The sequence below is a fragment of the Coloeus monedula genome (genome assembly GCF_965178545.1).
Source record: "Coloeus monedula genome assembly, chromosome: 4".
Lineage (NCBI taxonomy): Eukaryota > Metazoa > Chordata > Aves > Passeriformes > Corvidae > Coloeus > Coloeus monedula.
In genome coordinates, this window is record NC_138784.1 from 41032575 (window position 1) to 41055719 (window position 23145).

At 36.5% G+C, this 23145-nt stretch overlaps 1 protein-coding gene across 2 annotated transcripts in view; it reads right to left on the minus strand.

The window, feature by feature from the left end:
• Positions 1 to 4474: 4474 nt before the first annotated feature.
• The window catches only part of CNOT2 (CCR4-NOT transcription complex subunit 2), an 82755-nt gene continuing 64084 nt past the window's right edge, over positions 4475 to 23145 (minus strand). For both annotated transcript variants that reach the window (XM_082279773.1, XM_082279774.1), the window contains exons 5-15: positions 22924 to 23106; positions 20453 to 20532; positions 19162 to 19287; positions 16512 to 16636; positions 14882 to 15002; positions 14614 to 14770; positions 12765 to 12826; positions 12619 to 12668; positions 11712 to 11812; positions 10989 to 11133; positions 4475 to 5609 (exon numbers count right to left, since the gene is read on the minus strand). In XM_082279773.1, coding sequence (XP_082135899.1) covers positions 5523 to 5609; positions 10989 to 11133; positions 11712 to 11812; positions 12619 to 12668; positions 12765 to 12826; positions 14614 to 14770; positions 14882 to 15002; positions 16512 to 16636; positions 19162 to 19287; positions 20453 to 20532; positions 22924 to 23106 — 1237 coding nt within the window. In that variant the 3' untranslated portion in view covers positions 4475 to 5522. The remainder of the gene's footprint in view (positions 5610 to 10988; positions 11134 to 11711; positions 11813 to 12618; positions 12669 to 12764; positions 12827 to 14613; positions 14771 to 14881; positions 15003 to 16511; positions 16637 to 19161; positions 19288 to 20452; positions 20533 to 22923; positions 23107 to 23145) is intronic.

Consider the following 23145-nt stretch of genomic DNA (forward strand, 5'->3'; position numbering starts at 1 on the left):
ACAGCTGGAGGAGATGCTGAAGCTGTATTTTAACTGGGAATGGTCCTTAGCGTTCACCAGGTGACCTCATTGATTTTGAACATCTGCACAAATGACTCAGTCAAGATTCAAAGTCTATTTGGGTCAATCGGAAGTGAAAAATGATAATCAATGCCTGATCAATGTAGCAGAGTAAAGCTGAGTACCGTGGGCCTGTTGTGAAGATTTTAGCTCTGCTGTCACCTGCTGAGTGCAGGAGTCGGGATGCTGGCTCCAGGACCATGGGCTGCAGCACGAACCACCAGGGCTGAGAAAGCCGGCATACATTCAATGTCTGTATGAAAATTACAACAGCAGGACAACTGGTTGCTGCCTGCTCTTCTGGGCCCGTCCTTGCCCCACAACCAAGGGACAGCCTTACCTGTGACCAACTGCAGATGAGCCACCTGGTACAGCCAGGGCTGAGAACACCTCTGCCTTGGTCAGGCACCCGGAGGCTGGGCTGCCCATGGTGTGGCTCCAACACCACATGACCCAGGCCGCTCCTCCGGACTGGGCTCACACCTGTTTCCTGGCACAAGCCTAGTGGTGGTCCTTGGGATTCTGACTGCACCTCTTCCAGGAAAGTGTCAGTAATGACCTGCCTTTTCCAAAAGTAAATGACTATACAAACAATAGAATGCCTTTTTAAAATCAATCCTGTGATGCCCATCAGGAAGTGAACCGGCCTTCCAAGGGAAGATCCCTAGGGAACAACCAAACCAGCCCTTTAGTCAAGAATAAGAGCTTAGAGAACACTGAAGGGTTTCCACAGAGGTTCATTAATGTCTGCACCAGAGCAGCTTTGGGACATGTGGTTTCCTTTCACTCCTCATCAGGACTGTTTACAGCCGATGCAGGATGGTTTAATCATGAAAACTGGCTACTTCACTGGATTGTTTGCTAAACCAAAGGGAGTTTAAACAAGTCATTTTACAGAAAATTATTTTTGGTAGTTTCAGCAGGAAAAACTTGATATACACTCACATAATATCAAGAAAACAATATGAAATGCAAATGATAAATTGAAGCCTAGGAAAATAATACACAAACTGGGTTAGCACTGCTAATCCAGAAGTGAGTTGAACCAGTAACAGTGAAAACTATTGTTCAGTGTGCTTTAACATTACCTTAAAAAAAAAATAAAGTTTACCTCTAACAGTAAAGTGGTTTTAAGTGGTAAAGCTACTGAAACAATTAAAGCCAAAATTTCAAAGTAATCAATCCAGCTGCATTTCCTCAGGTCTTTTTAATCTACTGAAAGCTTTCAGATTTATGGAAATGAGAGCATGCATGCTTATCATAGAGAAACAAAAACTTTTTAATTCACATACTACATATGAAAATAAAAGCATCAGTTGTCAATCCAGACTAACTGCTTAGTCCAAATTAATGCATTACCAGAATTCAACTTCTACTACCATAAATTTTGGGCAGTGGCAAATTTTGAGGAACACAATGAAAAAGTTCTTGAAAACTAAGCACATTCAGAATTTCTGCTTTCATAGAAGCAATTGTTATATTTAGGATCTTAAACCAAAAGCACTGTCCTAGCTACCCCATGCTTAAGATGGAAGCTGTCCATTTAGAAGCTTGAGTGTGACAGATAGCAATCAAATTTTCCTTTTTGTTTCATTCAATATCCAGTCATGGAAATTTTCAATTGGAAGTTACCAGGAACTGGGGGGGGGGGGGGGGGGGGGGTAGAGAAGTTTCTTTTAGGTGTCTAGTAACTTTAGTAACTTCAAACAGTGTTACTAAGAAGACAGACAGCTTTCCTCCAGAGCCCTGGCCACCTATGAGCCACTCAGGACCAAGCTGATGGCCCCACAGACCTCTGTTTCCCAGCACTGCCTACATCGTGCCAAAGACTGTTTCTGGTCTCTTCATGGTCAACAGAAAGAGTCCCTCAAGACTCTGCAAAAAATCTTGCACCTGACTACAATACACAAGTTCTTACTTGGGTATATTCTCCCTATTTTTTTCATGGAAAATGTGAAATGGAAACAGACAAGTACAAGAAGTACTGGCTTGGGGACAGTGAGGATTTCAGACATGACATGTGACCAAGTGATATGATTATAAACATCACACCCATGAGGGAGTGGTGTGGTCAGTCATGAATCCCAACATAGGTGCAGTTGACACTTAATTGAAGGTCACAGACATGTGAAAAATATTTTTACCCATGTGAGTATTTGCAGGCTTCCCGGGATTACTTGGGTCTTCAATTAATCAAACCCATGAAGGTTCTCATGTACTTATGTAGCTGTGGCACCAGACACTAAGGTGGAGAAGACTGAGTGCTGGGTGGTTTTTTTGTTTGTTCATGTTTAAACACCCCAGTGGAGCATCCTCAACCCCTTCCTCCATGACTCTCTGCTACACCCTTGATTTTTCCACAAGCAGCATGGTTTGAATAACAACTGTTAAAATAGGACGTGTTTTCTGCAATACCATGTATAATCAAATCAGTGAAACTCATGTTAACCCTGGAAGTAGGAAGCAGTGGATTAGCAGAGAAAGTGCAGCTAACTACTCAATAAAGATTTGTAAACAATACACAATAGGACTATGAGAGCATGTTGGACAGGCCAGAAATAGGAATACTTCTTTCCAAGAACATTGGGTTTTCTACTCAGAACTTACCTTGCACACTGTTGTCCAAAACTACATTTATGGGGAAAAACATCCACCTCAAATAAAGGTATTTTAAAACCAGTATTCTAGTATCTCCCTATTCATAGAGTTAGTGGAATGTGAAAACATATTAAATAAGCCTCAGACCTTAACTGTTGGTCTGAAAATCTCCAGGTCAATTCAGCCACCTACCTGCCACATGAATATGTAAATGAGGGCTGAGGTTTTCTTCCTTTGAGTAAAAAAAGCAGTACCTTCTTTTTTTCAATTTTTTAAATTAATAAGGTATCAGTTAAGAAGTGGTTTCACTCTTACACCTTGTCTTCTGTTTTCTTGCTTCAACCCAGAGTGTAATACGAAATTAAGTCACAGATTCTGAAGTCTCCATATACACTTATTTAATTGATAAATGAGAGCCAGACTCTTCTTCCACCTGGAAGGAGCAAAGCACCAGTTCCATGCTCACAGGTGAGAAGTTTCCCAAAATCAGGCATCTCACATTTCTGAAAGACTGGGCAGTTGAATACAACTGCATCATCAAGTATTTTTTGGGAGAACTTAGGTTCCCAATTTCAGCTTAATTGTTTTTAAAGTGTCACAGGTATTTAGTATTTTAATGTAACTGATCTTGCTCCCTCTACCATATGTAGTTAATTTCCACAAATACAGTAAGAAATAATTACATTTGATTTAAAGATGGAAATACTACTTCAGGAATCCTTACCAAATTTAAAAAAAAAAAAAGAGCAAAGGTCATAGTGAGCCTCTGACCGTAAAAAATGTAACATTAATTGTGGAGGGAACAAGATGCTTTTGGAAAATTATCGTTCTGAAAATTTATAAATTTATGTTTGGATAACCAAACAAATGTTTGAATCTGCTTCGGTTTGAGAAAAAGAGAAAGCCACCATTTTTTTCAGCTGTATTAGCTATCATATGGATATCATATGGATTATAACCATCCCCTTCTTTCAAGCTGGAAAAACTTTGTTTTAATCATAGAAAAAAATATCAACAAGCTTATATTTTTATATTTACTATCCTAAAATAGATATTAAAAAAAGTCCAGAATTTAAAGTTTGCCATACACCTGATACAGAACCACAGCAAGGCCACTAACGGTCCAATTTCCGAGCATAATTCAATACATGCAAACAAGCTGCTTTTGCACTACATAGAAAAATGGGTCAAAACATAAAAACAAAATCCCAGGATTCACTGACACATCTTTTCTTGCTTTGGCAATTTCAGGTATTTTTCAATGATCTGCATCACCAGAGGCAACTCAATGAGAAGTGGCAACCGTATCTAGAAAAAGAAAACCATCCCAACAGCTCAGGTTTTTCTTCCTCCGCTCAGAACAGTTACAGTTTTCAGAACCAGTCTATATTCAGTTTATTTGCATCTGGAAGTTCAAGTAGAAGCGATCACCAAATGAAATGTATTTCTGTTTTAAGTGGGAAAACATCAACATGGAACTAAGCTGTGATCAGTTCTAACCCAAGTTTCTCCCATGCGATGAATTCTTGAAGCATCTATCATTTGACACGTTACCCACCCATTCTTCTAAAAATTATTTGCTATTATAGAGAGGGGATCTGAAACCAAGGTTAACCAAACTTTTTGGCCATGGAAACTTTACTGTGGAAAAGAATATGAAACTCTCATAAATTTACTTGTCAGCAGCAAAAAGACTCTTCAAGTGTCTTAACCACTGTACAGCTCAATAGTTTTAATACTTCAATTTTTTTTTCCATTTTTCATTGTTGAAGAAATAATTTCACAATCTCAAATCAAAGTCAACACTGCAGTGAGGAGAGCTTTTCTACTTTATTACAAAGAGAAGAAGCCTTTATGTGGTCAGAAAATACAAGATTGATCTTTTTTTTTTCTCTTCCTATGAAACGCTGCTGTTCAAACAGCCAGAGTGAATTGTCTCAGTTCACTTCTTTAAGTCCCATCACATTCACTTGGGTATGGATGTCCTTGGCTGCTGAAAATCTGGCCCTTTAGTGCACAGGGCGACAAAGTAGTCCCCTGACCAGCAGTTCCAGAATGTCCCGTTTTCATATATTGCATCCATGCACACCTCCTAAAAATGAGGTACAGCAGGGCAAACATTTTCCAAAATAGATGTCATATATATAATATATACACATTCGTACATACATACCTTTATTCATGTGATGTCCAAAAATTTAAAAAAAATGTACACATTTATTACAAAATCGTAACAAAGACTGGACAGTGTTTTGCTCATTCTGGAAAGATGAAGCTCAGTAATACACAACTCTGGAAACTAACCAGAGACTGTGGCAATATCTTTCTTCTAAACAGTCAGATATTCTTGCATTAAGCTTGGCGAAAACTGCCTTTCAAAAACAGAAGGGGAAGTAAAATGAAGGAAGCAAACCTTGCTCATCTTTCCAAATGAAATACGAGAAGGATCTTCACATAAAAATGCACAAACATTTTTTATTACCAATAGTGCTACAATGAACAATGCAAATTTTGTTGTCTAATTTTTTGTCTTTTTTCTTTTTTTTTGTTTTTACATTTTGGAAAACTAAGTGGTAAACTTTTGTCAGTGTACTCGCTTGTCTTTACAGACCCAAGCTTGTCTGCTGGCAAAAAAGAAAACAGAAACAAAAATTCAGACCCTGCTCAAACTAAAGAAAAACAATTACAAATTTAGTTGTTGGGCAGCACATAATTAGTAAGGCAGGACCTCAAATGGTGACCCTTCACATGAGCCAATTGCCAGATCCTCAAGGAATTAAAACCAGGATGCCTGAGCCACATCAGTTCTGCAGTTATGTTGAGTATTGTGCTGAGACAGCCATACCCCAAGAAAAGGGAAGTCTTTAGAAGGCTTGCTGAGCAGGGTTGTAGTTGAAGGTTGATGGCAGATGAGGCCTTTCTTCTAATTTGTCATATTCCAGGTGGAACTCCTACAGTTAAAAAAAAAAGACAAAACCAAATAAAACAATGTATCATTAGCCTGTCAAGACCTGGTCTACCAGCCATATTGGAAAAGCACAAATACAGAGGAGATCAAGTACTAACTTATCCTAAGGCAAAACCACATGACTTTGCTATCTTGGATTCCATATTTTAAGGAGAAAAAAGGAGTAAATTAAAACAATCCTAAGCCATTACACCCACAACACGTAGGCTCTCCTATTCTTTTCAATGTTACACGACCCTCAGAACCCTTGTTATAATCTCAAACAATTTGATATATGCATGTACACAAAAAACACAATCACAGCATGAGCTGAACTATAAACAAAACATGTCTTTCAACATGTCCGGAGTACAGAGGCTTATTTTGGATGAACTAAAGTTTGGGAATATTTTTGTGTCATACTACCAGACCAAATGGCTTCAAGATGCACCAGGGGAGGCTCAGGTTGGACATCAGGGAGGTGTTCAAGAAACAACCGGACTTAGTGCTAAGGTCTATTTGCCATGGTGGTGACCAATCAAATGCTGGATTTGATCTTAGAGGTCTTTTCTAACCTAAATGATTCTGTGAAAATGTCCCGGTTTCACCTTTGGAAACATTACCTAAAATGCTAGAGACAAAATACTGAGGCCCACTTAAGCCAAAATTTATCAAAATATTCCACCACATTTCATACTCATATTTAAGTCCCTGACCCACCAAACCTGAAAGTTTGTATTTTTCAGACCCTTTCAGTAGTTTTTAACTGTGTCTCATCCCTATTTTATCTTCATTCAAGGAACGGGGTAAGCAGAAGTTTCAGAACTGTTTTTTAAGTGTGGTTCTTGGTAATTCAACAACAACAACCTTGGACATACACAGATAATTTATTTTGCCCAACTTGGTGAACCTCAGTAGAACATCATCTGTGTCTGCAAAACAAACTTACCCCACTATTTTCACACAGACATGAAAACATAGAGTAATGAAGAGACTATTTTAGAACACTCTCTGAAATGATTAAATAGTGTAAAATTCAGTACACGTAAATCTGTACTAAATTAAAGACTAAATCAATGCAAGAACAGAAATAAAATCTAGGGAATCCAACTCTCAGAACTCTCTTCTTTCAACGCAAAACAAAGTCCATTTAGCACAGAAAGAACATTCAGCATAGTAAGGAAACAAAGTAGTGGAAAATGTGAAGCATTCTGTATTCCTCTAAGAATACTGTCCCTAAAACTGGAAAACCCTAGCAAAACCTATGTGGGGTTACAGCCATCTGCACTGAAACATTGCACATCTGCTCCATTTCTAGTTCTCGGCTCTCTACTCCAACCAAAGACTTTTTTAGTTTTTTTTTTTTTTTTTTTGTCTGGTTGTTTTTTGAGGGTTGTTTATTTATTTAGGTTTAGGTCATATATACACAAGTGAATTGCTTCTGGCATTCCTACTAAAAACTGCATGCCAGTTGGTCTATGTTCTCTTTTTGTGCAGATGCTGAGACTGAAGAAATACTGCTCCCTCCTTGGGTAAGAAGTAAGATCAAGGGCTACAAGTCCATGCACATACTTTGGTGTCATAGGTTGGGTGGATCTTAGAGGACCTACGGCAAGGGTGGAGAGGGACTTTTTGCAAGGGCATGTAGTATATGACAAGGGGAAGTGGCTTTAAGCTGAAGAACAGTAAGATTTAGATTGGATATTAGAAAAAAATTCTTTACAGTGAGGGTGGTGAGGCACTGGAACAGGCTACCCAGAGAAGCTGTGGATGCCCCATCCCTGGAAGTGTTCAAGACCAGGTCGGATGGGGCTTTGAGCAAACTGGTCTAGTGGAAGGTGTTCTTGCCCATGGCATGGTGGTTGAACTAGATGGTCTTTATAGTCTCTTCCCACTCGAACCATTCTATGATACCATGATCTCCAGTAATTCTGCAGTCATTTTATAATAAAAAGATACCACTCAAGCTTTCTCTGCCTTTCATGGCTGTCAAGGTTTCTATCTTGCACATAACCATGGAAGGACCTGCAGATACTATCAATCTGTGGTCAGCTTCAATCAGTTAAGTGAACTTCCACAAGCTCTGAAATGCCTTCAAAATTACCCATGGAAAACTGCTAAATAAACTGCTAAGATACAGTTAAGTATCAGAAACCAGACAGTATCAGTATCCTAAAAAAGGGTTTTCCAAACTTACGGTTGTTGCAAGACTCTACTGGCGGTGGTAGCTGTAAACAAAGTGTCTGGAATAAATGCTCAAGAGGCTGATAAATCCTTTGTGTCCCACATTATTTGATTTTTCTTGAAAGAAGTTATTCAGCCTTCTTTACTTTTGTTAAAACTGATCTAGAACACTAATCTACTAAATCACAACTGGTTTATGTTTTTACAAACGTAAGTCTTACAACTTAGTTATCTAAAGTAAACTGCTGTATTTCACTGCAGCAGTACTTCACACTGCAGTGTAATTTAAAATAGGGACAATAAATATGTAAGCTTATAATGCAAAACACACATCTGCAAAGCACAACACATTTAGAATATGCGCTGCCCTATATTTGAGCATCTACACTAGAACAACAACCAAATTTATAAAGCACCTTGAAAAATAATTGAATATGCACATATAAGAGACAGCAATTTACAAGCAAGTATTCCTGTCTGACTGCTTCAAAAAGGACTAGTGAAACTGTTAAACAGCAATTATTATTGTGGCCTTCTAAGGAACTGATATTCTCAACATCCACTAATAATGTAGCAGTTATAATGAGACTGAAATTTATCAGAATTCCTTTTTTTTCCAGCTCCTTATAGGTCTAATTTCCTGAAGTATTTATTAGTTACTTCTGCATTTGTTAGAAAAAAATTACTTGGCCATACTTTTCCTTGCATTCAAAGCAACACAGATTTATCAAATATTGCTGCTTCTTGTTTGGGTAAGTATGTATTAGTCTTCCTCAGAGGAAACCTCAACTCCAGAAATTAATACCAGAGGTAACAATATTACCACAGAATGCTAAGATCTCACATGACATACATCTAAGTTCTTACTTATCAAAGGTGCAAATGTCAAAGAATTATTTCTAGTATGCAATTCCTTTTCCACGCAACAAAAACCTCAGTTTTCCCCAAAATCTTTCTCTAGCTTCCTGTGATCAATGCTCAATTTGCCTGCTCAAAGTTAAATAAAAAATTTCAAAATAACAGTCCAGTTCAATTTTTTACATTAAGGAATACACAAGCCTAGAATAAAAGATATTATTGCTTCTTATGGACATTGGGGGGGAATAAATAAAATAATCACATTCCTGGTGAAAATACCACTGCAAGTGAAAAACTTTAGAAAATACTATCCCTCTCCTTACTAGCTATCAATTCCTTCTTAATGTTGGGGGAATTATTTTCAGCATGCAAATAAAAAAGTGAAAAACTTTAGAAAATACCATCCCTCTCCTTACTAGCTATCAATTGCTTCTTAATGCTGGGGGAATTATTTTCAGCATGCAAATAAAAAGAAGCAAATCTATGTAGATCTTGGGAAAAACCATACAGAGGACAGTAGTGACTCCTATCTTTCCAGCACCTCAGGAGTGCCTAACAGGAGGATGTAGTGTGCATCACTCAAGCACTGGATGCTGAGCTTCAGAATAGCACTCAGGATTCCAAATAGAGACAATATTACCTTAAGAAGTAATGCTAAAGCATCAAATAGCAGCTGCATACATTTACTACAGGTAGAAAAAAGAGACATTGAAGAGGTTACTCTCCTTATACAATGGGCACCACTTCCTCCTAGTAAAAGGAAATGCTGTGTGTCCACACAAGCTAAAACCACAATTCCATTGATATATGAAACTACATGAGGCTCTTATTACTCATAAATAAATGGAACACATTCAGTTGACTCCAGAAAAGAAATCTATCCTTTCAAAAGGTAATTACTTCCCCTCTGATGACCTTCGGCAATAATAAAATAGCTTTAAACAGCACCCTGGGGGAATGTAAGGAAGCATACTACGCAAACGAATAACTCAAGTAGAAACAAAAACTTTCCTTTTATTTGGGTTTTCTTTTTGAGGAGTGACACTTTTGTTTAGAAGTTTTGGCATCACCTTGCACTTAGGAAAAACCATACAAGCAGGGCTCGCCATTGAAACTGTCAGTTACAGACTCTTGCATTTTCCTGTGGCAGGAGAGTCAAGGAGTCACACGTGCAATTGGACTAAAGAACCTCCCATATCCTTCGGGGCAACTGGAATGTTAATTTCTGACGGGAGCTTGCAGAAGCTATGCAAAATTACTGGGTGGAGGGAGTGGGGGAGGAAATAAAAATAGCCTGTATCTAGTTAATGTCTAGATGGCAAACTTCAATATAGACAGAGGAGGACACTGAACTTTATTGTCTTTAAAGCTGATGTTTAAAAACACAGCAGACATGTAACTATTTAATGCAATGTCTCAATCTCCAAGTATATAGATACAACTCGCCCACAGAAATGAAATGCCTTTTCAGCAAGTAATTCATAAATTGGGCTGCAGGTGAAAAGAATTTTCTATGAAATACCTAAGCACATAGAATCACAAAATATAGTTCCAACATGCTGGAATCACATTTGTTGAGTTCAACGTTAATCTGATTTGATCTGCTAAGTGTTTTTTAGAGAAAAGGAAGAGTGTGATACTGTATCTACAGATGGTCAGACATAGAACATTATTGACAGTATTAATGGACAGAATGGGACAGAGATTATGACAGCTGGGAAGGGAAAAAGCTATAGCTTTCTGATTTTTTAATGCCTCTTGGTCTACAATACAGAAACAAGCATCATGGAAATATGCCTCCTGCTCAGAAGAAGTTATTCATTTCAAAGAACACTGACTTTCAAACAACAGAGCATGGAATTCCTAAGTATGGGTAAGGAGAGCCTGCACCCAAAAACCAAAAAAGCATTCCCTGCACCCATCCCACAACCATTTTAAATTCCAAAGTGAGGTGTGGTAGCATCCTATTTAGTTTTCTAATGCAAAGTAATAAAAGGTTTGGAAGTAAAACTTCTAAAATGCCAAATAATGTCTTCCATTCCGTAACTGTACACTGTGGAAAGAGCTTTCACTTTTAACAAAACTCCTAAAAGAAGTTTTATGTCCTTCTATCTGCCAAAGAAAACCGGAAATAAGAGAGACAGCTCCTTATTTTCCGCAAGCAAGCCAGTGTTTCAGACCACCTTTATTCTCTCAGACATCAGAAATTAAGGTAATGAACCGAAATAGCAGGAGGTTAAGTTTGAGATTTTTGTGAAGAAGATTTTTGTGTTTTACTTTTGTCTTTGTAAAAATACATGGCTGATGAACTTAAAACAGCTACACAAGGGAAAAGAGATACCTTAGCTACTTTCCTCCAGTTAAGACAGTCAAAGAAGTAGTATGTTCCCCTCTCGTACGTATTGGTTTTCATTGTTGGCTCCATGCCGGGTGCCCTGGTGATCCATACTCGTTCCTCTTTGTGGTATCTCCAATCCCGGTTAAATCTTCCATTTGTAATAGAAATGAAAAATAATTCTTAGTGTTAGTTATCTGAAATTGACTCAATAAATTAACTTTAAAGGTTTCAATCAGAACTGTACAATGCATTCAAATCCCAAACAAAATTTCTATGACATTGTTAAACCTGTGATTTCATACCTCTTCCACACAGTTACTACACCTCAAACTAAAACACATGAGAATCTTCAAGTCTGGTATGTTCAAACAACAAACTCTTTTAATGACTATTTACTGGTTCTTGTTTTGTTGATGATAGGTAAGTTACACATTCAATAACGACTGGCACCTGCCATGTTTTCCACAGTGCTTCATAATGCAAAATACGTGAGACAGGCTTTTGACTTCCACTATATGAATGTAAAAAAACTCTGTACAAAATGACACCAAGGTTGGAGGAGGTATTTTAAAAAAAGATTTACAGTTCAAGATTGACTAAGCTTCTTGCTTTCAATGTCTAACTTGTTGGGGTATTCTGCTGCTTGGTTTTTTTTTTTTAACATCTGCTGTTTTATTGTTGCAATAGATTAACTCATATAAGACTGACAAAATAGTTTGAACGTACAGCTCTACTGCTGCTAATAGCTGTAATACATCTCCTCCATTCATGTAATAGAGATAAAACAGGAGATCTTCTCCATATCGGCCAAGTTTTATTGCAGCCAGCTGCAAAAGATTGAAGAAAACGAGGATGAAAAATCACAACAGATAAATGTTTTAAAACACACTACCCCACTTAAATAACACAAGGATACATTCAGAACTTCCATCCTTCCATTTTAAGTGTGTTGAAAATGATATTCTAATACAACAAGAGTAATAGTTATTAAAACAATATTTTTTTCTTCACTTTTAGTTAACCTTTCCAAGTTAAAGCATACAATGGAAAAATACAGATGTAACAAATCAGCAAGACAGAATTTTCTCCCTGTATCTATCTGTGTATCCTCATCAACTTATTTGATTTGAAAAAACCCAACAAAACAACTTCTGCATGTATTTGCTCCCTTCACGCCCTATAAAGTAACATTACTAAAATTTCTTATGCTATTTTTCAATGATCCCTACAAACAGTTGAAAGAAAATATATCTCAAAAAAATCCCCTTTCATGTAGATATGGAATACAACAGATAAATGAGAACACAATTCTGAGCTTATCTTAAGAAGAAATACCTCCATTCAATTTGGCATTTGAATTGCATCACAAAAAACTTCATGTTCACGTGAAGGGCAAACTCTTAAAAACGTACTGTGCTTTTTAGCTAGTCTTTTGCATGCCCATTCTCTTTTTGTAAGACATAATGGGTGCTTGATGGGTCCAATCAGCCTGTTAACACACCAGTGTTTCTATAAAGACTGAGGACATGCACAAAATGCACTGATTTTGAACCTTACCTATCTGAAAGAAAATTTCAAAAATTACTGATAATAAATTAACAAAAAATGCACACACACACACACACGTACTCACCTTATCCCTAATGTGAATGTTAGTTAAGTATTCAGATGGAACATGGAAGTCTAAAAAAGAATCGGAATTGATGCAACTATTAAGACATGTAAATGAATATAATTTGCAAATATTGATATTGAATTTAATAGTTACTTCTCTCTTACCTATGTCTTGAGGTCGACAAGGTGATGATGCCCATGGGGATGCAAATTTGGGATAAAGATTTCTGAAGAAAAAAGAAAAGCATAAATTTATAAAAATTAACCCCCAAACCAACCAACCAACCATCGCCCTCCACCACCAACGTCGCAAACTTAAAAGCTGTATCTCACAACTAAATCCTTAGCTGGGGTGAGAAGAAAGAAGGAAACCTTCCTAAAGCAGCTACATTTATTAATTTTCTTTTTAATATGCAGAGCAAGGTTGCATTTAAACTGCCATGGGAAATGACAGGGTCAAGATTTCCTTTTAAATCTTTCCTTCAACTTAGGTGCCAGAGGTCCCAACCTTTTCCAGGTATCCAATGTTATCCAGGGTTTCAATTTAACTAGGAATAATTGTCACAAGCCTGGTGGGTTCTGATTTATTAGCCTATGATTTAAAAGGGGAAGAAAAATTTATAGTGGTAGGTTGCTTTTTAAAACTAACTAGTAAAGATTTTACACTTCTTCAAAACAGAAGTTAGAAGGGTTAATTTAAACCACTAGCAATATATATAGAATTCTACAATTTTGTTTCTAAAGAACATTTATTGTGCTCATTTTTTATGTCAGACAGGTGTTTTTACCAACCAAACTACCACAGAGGGCAGAAAAATTTGCCTTTTCATATGTGACATAGTTTTAGTTTTTCAAACAATTCAGAGGGCAAGCAAAGAACATTTAACACAAGGAAAGATCGCAGGCCAGACACTGAGGTCTGCATGGGCTGTTTTGTTTGCAAAGCTTTTCTGCAGCATAAAGTAAAGCCAGCATCATAATATAGGAACTGTCTGAATTAAATGTTAACCCTATCCTCTCCATCCAAGAATCTAAATACACTATATATAGTAATTAAATACTAAAAATACAGTTAGTTACAGCATAGCTGCTAAGAAAAAGCAGAATAATAAGGAACCATTTTTCCTGTGCTTGATATCCATATTCATCAAGCTTCCCTGATTACATGCAACTCCACGTAAATTTATGAAAGATGGAAACTATGTGTGTATGCTGTCTGGTCTTTGTTTTTTTAATCAGTAAGTGCAAACTTTGCAATACATATACTACTCTGTCTATAATGCTAACACTATATAAATGTGTGCTGAAACAAAATGGTGTGAGATTCTCAGCCAAAAATCAGAGCACCAGAAATTAATTTTTTGTTACAGTCACTTAAAATATACCAGTTTTGTCCATACTGATCTGAGTTCCTTCTGTAACTAGTGGAAAAAGAGAGGCAGCACCCTGTATTGGTTGGTTATTCATCTCACCTGTTGTAAGCACTTCTCCTACCATTAGTGCAGTCACTAACTACTCTTCTCCCCATTGCCTCTACAGCAAACTTGGATGACTAAACTAGTTCACTTAGGTGAACTGAATCACTGGAAGTTAACTATAAAACTACACTTTCATTTAAACTGATCCAGTGCAGCCTAACACTGCAGGTGTTCTGTTCATCATTACACTAATATAAATTGAATGATCCCCAAATTGCCCAGAGTTAAGTGTAGATATCCCCAAGAAATATTACTATTTGAAAAGGAATGTACACATTACACTTATAAACAATATACTATCAATTCCTTGAAGAAAGTCCTAAAGAAGCTAGGAGAATAAGCAAGGCCACTAGGTTTACCGAAAGCTTGCCATGAAGCTTCATTATGAAAATTTTATTTTCCTGTCATTACGTTTTCAAATTTTATTTGGCAAAATAGCTTGTGGGTTTGACAGTCAAGTGAGCTAAGTGAACGTACTATGAATGACGGCATAATAAAACCAAAACTGAAGACAAGATTAAAACACAGAAACTTACTCAGGAGAGTTGAGATTGAGACCTAGTGTTGTTAAATCACTTCCTAGTGCAAGGTGTACCATTCCTGGATCTGTCTCTGCTGCCCTGATGAATGTTAACAAGCCAATCATTCCAAACTGGTCCGTCACCATCCCTTGAGGAATGTTGGTAACCCGACCTAGGCAAGAAGAACAAATTAATTTTCTCCGTTTAAGTAGTGGAGCAATCAACAAGGTGATCTAAATAACTGTCAAAACTTTTAAAACAGAAAAAGTGGAATGACACATACCATCAGGTAACACCTGGATCCCTTTTTTCTGCTGGTTGTTGTTTTGCGTAGTTGAACTTTTATCTCCAGGAAACTTGGGCCCATCTGTGCTGGATGATGTTTTGCCTGATGTACTCAAATTCTATTAAAAATAATTTGCAGAGTTGGTATTGATGAAAACAAACCAAAATGAAAATACTTTTGACCATATATTTTCATTCAAGCACTCTAAGCCAGTACATCAAGTTACTCCAATATATGGCATCAAGCTGAAGCTCCTGAATTCTGTTGACATACCTTTCCAAAGTATACCTGTCATACAGCAATTACTATTAATAGGCTAAAGGTTTCCAGTCTAAGAGAATAAATTATTTTACACTTGAGTTGGAATACACAGTGGATATCCCAAGTGCCTGTGACCAGCGGTTCTTTTGGACTCACCACATAATGGATGTTCCGCATAGTCTTGCTCCTGTATAACACTCCACAACACAGTAACACGTAATACTCAAGCCAATTTCAGGTGCAAGCAATATACAATTGGCCCATTTGAAGCTACCAGGAAAGACATGTAAACACTATGTCTGATATAAACACTATGCTGCACTATGTCTGGCAATAGACTATGTAAACAGACTATGCTCCAGGAACCTATATACTGACAAAATATATTTGCCATATGTATAATTTCTTACTCTTCATTATTATTTACAATTCTACAGTAATACAATTAATCATATTTACTGTCTCTCTCTCCTTACTATACTCAGTACTAACTGTATCAGAACATTTTCCTCATGATAAAACTGCCCACAACATTTGGGGCTAGACTTCCTAATCTCCCTTTGTTTGAACAGTTCATTTTTTAGTTCTTACATGAGTTTGTTGTCATGTCTACTACTTATTCCCCAGTATTTATGCCACTGTCATTAACATACTTTTTGCAATTAGGAGTAGTAAAGCAATCAGAAACTAGAATATCTTGTCAAATCCTGCAGGAAACTGTCCTCTGTCAACTACATTTTATTCACCTTTCATTTGCATAAAATAGCATTTTTTATTACAAATCTTTCAGAGTAAATAATGAAGAAAAACCCATAATCTTATAATCTAAGATATATATCTAATGCACAATAATTATACCAATACTTAAGATATAATGTATCTCAGTAGTCTACAATATAGCTGCCAATGCTCTCTATTAAAAGAGCTTGTTCCCTCTGATTCTGCATCTCCCTTAAGAATTTTACCTTAAAGTAATATTGTACCACCTAACTTTTAAAGGATTTGACTACTTTGAAGAAAAATTACAATGTATAAATTATTACTACTGAGGAGAGGCATCAGTAGCAAAAAATGAGCTGTAATTGAGAGAAAAAAAATACAAATCGCAAACTTAAAAAATATTATCAGTTCTCAAAAATAAGTTTTGACATCTCCAAGAAGAGTGACTGTTTGGACCAAAAAACTTCCTGAGAAATTCCATTTACATAGTTACATTTCAAATGCTGCTTTTACAATATCTCTCATTAATTTAGAGGGGCAAATTTGAAAATCTCTTATTAAAAATATAATCACTGACCATTTTAAAATATAATCATCAAAAGAAATATGAACACTGAAAATAAGAGAGGATTTAAGGTTTGCTTACAGATTTATTGTCATCATTACTCGATGTTGGATCTTTGTAGCTAGAGCCCGGTAATGCTGGAAAATCTTCATTGTGTATTGAAAAGTCCTGGGACTGCTCACTTGCTGGTTTTGTTACCATTCCAACTATCATCAAAATGAAAGCAGGAATAACATTAAATGACTGCTAAGTAAAAAATTTCTCTTCTGCTGATCTTGCTTAATGTCCATTTTCATTACGTGCAAGCTGTATAGCAATGACTTAAAAAAACAGGTAAAGCAAAATAAAGCAATTCATTCAAAACATCCACACATATTAGACTAAAGCCTCTTATTTATGTGTGAGCTGAGAAACACTCTGGGTTAAATTCATCGACACATCCACTGCACCTGTTTCACACATCCAAATAATCAAATAATCTTTTCAGGCATTATTAAAGCTGTATTTAGATAAATCCACTGATCAAGGATGCACTGCTTTTAAAAGTATGATACGTTTTTTCTCTGTCCCCTAATTGCATGAAGAATTTTTTTGCATAATCTCTTCAGAAGCACGTATTCTCAAAGGACAACCAGCTAACTTGCAGCAGAACATGTCAACAATGAAATACTTGCCTATGACATAAAAATGACTCCTACTTTCAGTATGAAAACTGAAAGCATTTAGCCTGCAACTCTTAGTGCTCTGACCCTAATTTAAAAAAAAAGCAGGCCAGTCACATTGGAACATGGACAACTGAACAGGAATTTTTTTTTTTTATAATGCCAGTTCAAACCAAACCAAACAAGCCACACCACACACCCAAGAGTGACTAGACTTTGCTGAGACACAGAGAAATAATATAGTGATTTGGTTGCAAAGAACACTGCACTAGAGGAACAGAAGACAGAAGGAAGTCTAGGTCCTAATTTTCAAAGACTCTTAATAAATGGATAGGACTAAGACGGTTCAGTATGACAACATACGACTTTCTTTAGTATTCTGGAATTAGAGATCTAAGTTCCTTTATTTAAGAAAAAAGAACAACACTGAGTTAATCTTGTTTCTGCTGTTCAGCCTTTTCATCCAGAGTTATTACAATTTCTTCCACTGGATGAATGAAACTGATAATGAATTAACTTTAATGCATATTCTTATTCCATCTAAAAGTTATTTGAAGTATAATTTTCCTGAATAACTAAGCATGAGGAAAGTAGGTCTCTGCTCTGTTTCAAATCTTCTCTTTCTTGTCCACAACCAAAAGTGCTCTCCACATTTTGTGCTGGAAGACAGTATCCTGTGTATCTTACATTTTCATTTTTAGATTGTTTATACCTCCATACTCATCTGCTGCACTAAGCAGATGCTCAGGGTAACTCTTCAGAGAACTTTGTTTCGTGGTTCACCATGCAGTCATGCAAACTGCAATGCTAGCACCAAAACGGGGAAATGGTGTAAGCACAAGAGCAATTACAGATTTTTTTTATGCTGCAGTGCTGTTTAATATTGAACTCAAGCTTCACGCTGAAGTACATCTGTGTGGATCTCCCTCCTATCTTCTAATAATTTTTCACATACTGTCTTCTTTTTCAGAGTTGGAACTAGATGGTCTTTAAGGTTCCTTCCAACCCAATCCATTCTACGATGGACAAAATCTTACATAAGCCTCTAGCTGTATTAAGTCTCCACTCATGCTTGATGTGAGTTTTGAGTGTCTTCATCTGGGGAAGTCACTTTTTTCCTGTGTTTAACATTTCAGTTCAACTTGTTTAGTTTTTTCTCACAGCTATCTTATGCAGAGGGCCCTGGTCATGCCAAATCCATGAGGCTACTTGCTCTTGATAATGTGGTATCTATAATGTCCAATTAAAGTTGGAGTTATCTCTGAAAAACACTAGCTTTTTATAGTTAGAAAACACTAGGTTATTTTTGGTTCAAAATCGACAAGTGTCACAAAAATAACTTATGGTTATAAATGCAACTTTTGACAGTAGCTGATGCAACATGCGTGACAAAATCTACTAAAGCAGTAACAAAAATAAAGTTTTGTGCCTCACACTAGCTTACCTGAATTTTTTCAAGACCCAAATAACAAGATTTGTATCCACCTAAAGGCTTTTCCTTTTATTATTTTTTAACCTGTACAGCAAGAATTATATGACACATGCTTGGAATCTGACTGATAATAATTGATGCTTACAGGTTATTTTTTTGAAATCTGATGTTCATCATAAGGGTGACAGTGAACAGTACAGCAGCCAATACTATCAATAAACAGCAAAAGTTTACAATATGTTTACAGCTTATGACTTTTTACACAGTAACACCTCTACTAATCTAATACTAATCCTGTAATTTGCTACTCAGACATCAACAGCTCTTGTATACACGCAATTTGAATAAAACCTATCACCTAAGAAATTTCAAGAGTGAGCAGCCTCAGAGCAATCATACCATACATACCAAAAATCCCCAACAATCCCTACTGGCAGTGAAACTAAAGCAGATTAGTTCTAATACTTATGAAAGGGAGTCTCCAACCACAGATACTGATTACTCATTTTTTAAAATGAGTCTTAGCAGTTTACGTGTCTGGCATTTTTGAAAAGACTGTCTATTGTCTTATGAACAGAAAGAGGTGAATCAAGCAAATTTCATTTCACTCAAAGAGGTTTCAGAAGTATGGTCTTACCATAGGGTGCCCTTCCAGCTAAAGGGTTTATTAATGGAGTTGGATTGCCACTTCCTTCCCTTCTGTTTCTGTCTGCTAGTGCTGGAAAATCTGAGAGGTCCAGTCCTGTCACATTTTCACTTCCATCTACAATAAAACCAGGTATTTTTAAATCCCTTATGTATTTTTTTCAAAGACTTCATTATGAGCAAGATAAATGTAGGACATACTTTCTTTCAAGTTGATCTTTTTTCTCATTCTATAATTATTACAAGTAACTACAGCTTTTGTGTTACAAGACTAGCCTAAAGAGCATCAGGATGTTTGAAGTTTGCCTTCAAACAATAGCTAGTCAATAGCATTTAGTAAGGTCACCTCCTCTTGAATTAAAGACTGTACACATAAAATACAAGCAAACTATCAAAATTTAAGTTCTAGAAAAGGTATTTAAATTTCTTTTAAATATGCTTTAAATTTGAAGAGCTATCAAGAAGAAATTTGAGAGAATAACCCATATTAGCAGCAGCATCAAACAGCTCTATTGTCCTTAGATAAGGTAAGATAAAGCTTAAGCAGCTGAAAAGCCAATGCAGTGCAAGTTACATGGCAACACTTTTTGATTTGCAGCAGAAAATGCTACATAGGTGAGGCCAGAGCTGCAGCTCATAAAAATGTCACAATGTCCTAGGGAATGCCTAAGCCCTTCTACTCTTGTGATGTCACCAGCACCTCAGGTTGCTTCATATATGCAGCCACATACAGAAGCATCAGCACAAATGAACCTAAATCATTTATGGAAAAAGATATTTTCCCCTCTCTAGTTCACTAAATTCAGGTGAAGAAGTAATTCCCAGAGAAAAATCACAACTTAAATAACTGACTGAAAGGATCATATGATAAAGCAGCTGTTCAAAAGGAGTTTGAGATTAAAAAAAAAAAATAAATAAAATGCTTTCTGACTGCTTTCACATACCTAATGCTTTCATAGGAAATGGATAAATCTTTTCTTCTCTGATATCCTTTTCAGGTTCAAGAGCTATTTCATATTTCTAACCAAACAGGTATAATCTACAGCCATGTGACGTACAGCAAATATACTACAGAACTACTTTCACTTTGTCTTCAGAACTAGTAAAATCCACTGCTAATGAAGTAGTACCCAGTTATCTAGCATTGCTCTTGGAGCACCATTTTTATGGAACAACTGAAAATGATCAGAAAGTTGCATTCCAACAGAACCAAGTATTTTTAATTAGACTTTAAAAAAATCTCTACTGTAGTTTAAGATCAGTATTACATAGAGTAAACTCACCCGTTCCATTAAAAATGTTACTTGATAAGGAGTTATTCATTCCAAATGCCTGATTTCTGTTCATCCCAAATCCAGACATACTGTGAAAAAAATCCAGGAAGTCAGATAAAAGGACATACATACTTTGTATTTCCAGTGGAAGATATTAAGGGGGGGAAAAACCCTGAAATTATTTCAAGCCTAAGCAACCCATATTAACCTGAACTCAGTTTTCAATTATTTTCTGAAAACACTGAGCAGCAGCAACAGGCACTGCTCAATCAGGTCAACTGGAATGACTTCAAAATATCTTAGTTTTTTAATAGCCATTGTGTATTAAGACATCTGTCAACAAACAAGTTATGACAAACATGATCGTTATTCAATATTTCATATACAAAAATGAAGCAGCAGTAAATGCAGTAGTTAAAAATCAGGCTGTAATCCATTATTTGGCAGGTGGGAAGCTCGATCATGAAAATGACCAAGCTTGTCATGACTCATTTATAAGCTAAACAGTTATGATGTACAATCACGACCATGTACACATGGCATTTCTGTGAGCAGAGGGATGGTCTCTGTCAAGAGATGAGCTACAAGTTCCATACAGTCAGGCAAAAACATTTAAAAACATCTAAATATCACATTGGACTACTGTGGTTGCACAGACACCTTCACAAACAATCCATTTCATCCCGCAAGAGCTGGAGAGTTCAAGAAGCCCAAAGGTAGGGCCCCAGCTGAGTGAAATTTTGAATGTCTGCCCTGTGGAAATCACAACATCTAGTTTTCCCCTGTAAGAGGATAGAAGCTGATACTTTGGAAATTTCCATAAATAAAAATATGAAATGCTTCCCTAGTGGAAATTTTACCAATTCAAACTTTTTACACAGTTACAAATCCGAAGCATTTAACTCTAATTTGAAATACCTTCAAATGCTTCATGTTCAAAAATCTAACCTAAAAACTTTCATTGCTCCAAGGAAGCAACTATTCAGAAAATGCTTCTTGAAAGTCACATAATGCATGCACCTTACAAGCCAATGACATAAATTCTTTCCCAAAATATGTTTAACAAAATTTTGAAACTATCAATTATCCATTGGATATGTACTACTATACTTCCATAGGCTAATAAGCTGTGGAATAAGAGCCAGTCATTGTTTCAGAGATATTTCCTTCTCCATTTTTAAGACTTGTAGCTTATTGAACATGAGAAATGCTAACAGCAAAGGATAAGCATTTTAATTCAAATATTCCTACACACAGGGATTTCATTATCCACCCTACAGCTGAATGATATTTAAACAAGAACTTTGTACACATGTATCAATATCCAGTATCATTGTCCTTTACACACAGAGTTTTTAAGTATATTACTATTTCATCCTTTTGTGATCTCACATTTCAAAAATACTTTAAAATACACTATCTTTTAAAATGATACCTCTACTTGCCACTATACAGGACAGAAAAGACAAACTCTGCTTAAACAGAGGGAAGAGACAAAGTCTTTTCACGCTCCAAGACCGCAAACTGCTAGTACCGGATCACACTATTTGCTGTGATTGAGAACAGCATCTGTATGCCTGTTTCATTGTGAAACTACAAAACTAAACAACCTGATTAAAATTCAGATTAACTGTGACATTAGTTTTTACTTTCCTTTATCTATTTTGTAAAATACTAGACTGGGTTAGAGGTGGCACCTGACTGCGATGAGCTTGTTTGTGCTCTGTACAAGAGGCACTCCTCTAAGGAACAGCCTGAAGGGAGAAAAAGAACTTAACTGGGAGCACAGGGATCACGAAGTAATGGAACCCAGCCTCAAAAGCAGTCAGCCATGCTAAGCTGTGACTACACACATTTAATTATTAGAACTAAGACACTACGTACTACAAGTTTATCAGTATGAATGAAGCATAAACACAGCACTGTAACAGTTAAAGCATAATGATGTATGATGTTAGTATCCTGCCCAGAATTAGAAAAGGAAGAAACTGAGAAACCTTTGGCATCCAAATGAGCACTAAATCCCTAAATGAATGGTAAGCCACTCTTCTCTGTATCATTCCAGAATTTAAACAAGTAAAATACTAGATCCTTACTGTGTCTGAATCAGTTTACTACTCTTGCAGAATAACTACTGTGTTTTTAAATTTTGCCTTCCTTCTTCCCAAAGTCATAGATGAACAGTTTTAAAACAGATGCACATGCTGAAAATTCAAGGTATGTTTCAAAAATAAACTTGGGAATATCTGAGAAACATCACATACTTTAGAACAGATGCAGTAGAAATTCAGTAGTCAGAAAAAGAACTTAGCTTAAAGGCCTCAAAGACCTTATGAGAATACTACAAGGAGCTTCAAAGTTTATTGCCCAGACATGAATACAGGAAGCAGGTTTAAAGATTTATTCTAATGGATAAAAATTACATTTCCAGTGCAGCATGTCTATAGCTGTACAGGGATGGTCCAATTAAAGAGCCTTACCTGTTCACAGTAAAAGGTTGTCGAGAGGGTTGCTGCTTTGGCATACATATTATGCTTGGAGAGCTTCTGTTGGGGCTGCCTAACCCTGAACTGCTCATGCTGTTTGTCCTGCTGGGAATTCCAATGCCCTGACCAACCTGGGAGTGGTTCATCATATTCCTAGGATTCATAGGCAATATCCCCCTGAAAGAGAAAAAACATCCACAGAGATGAATCTGTACA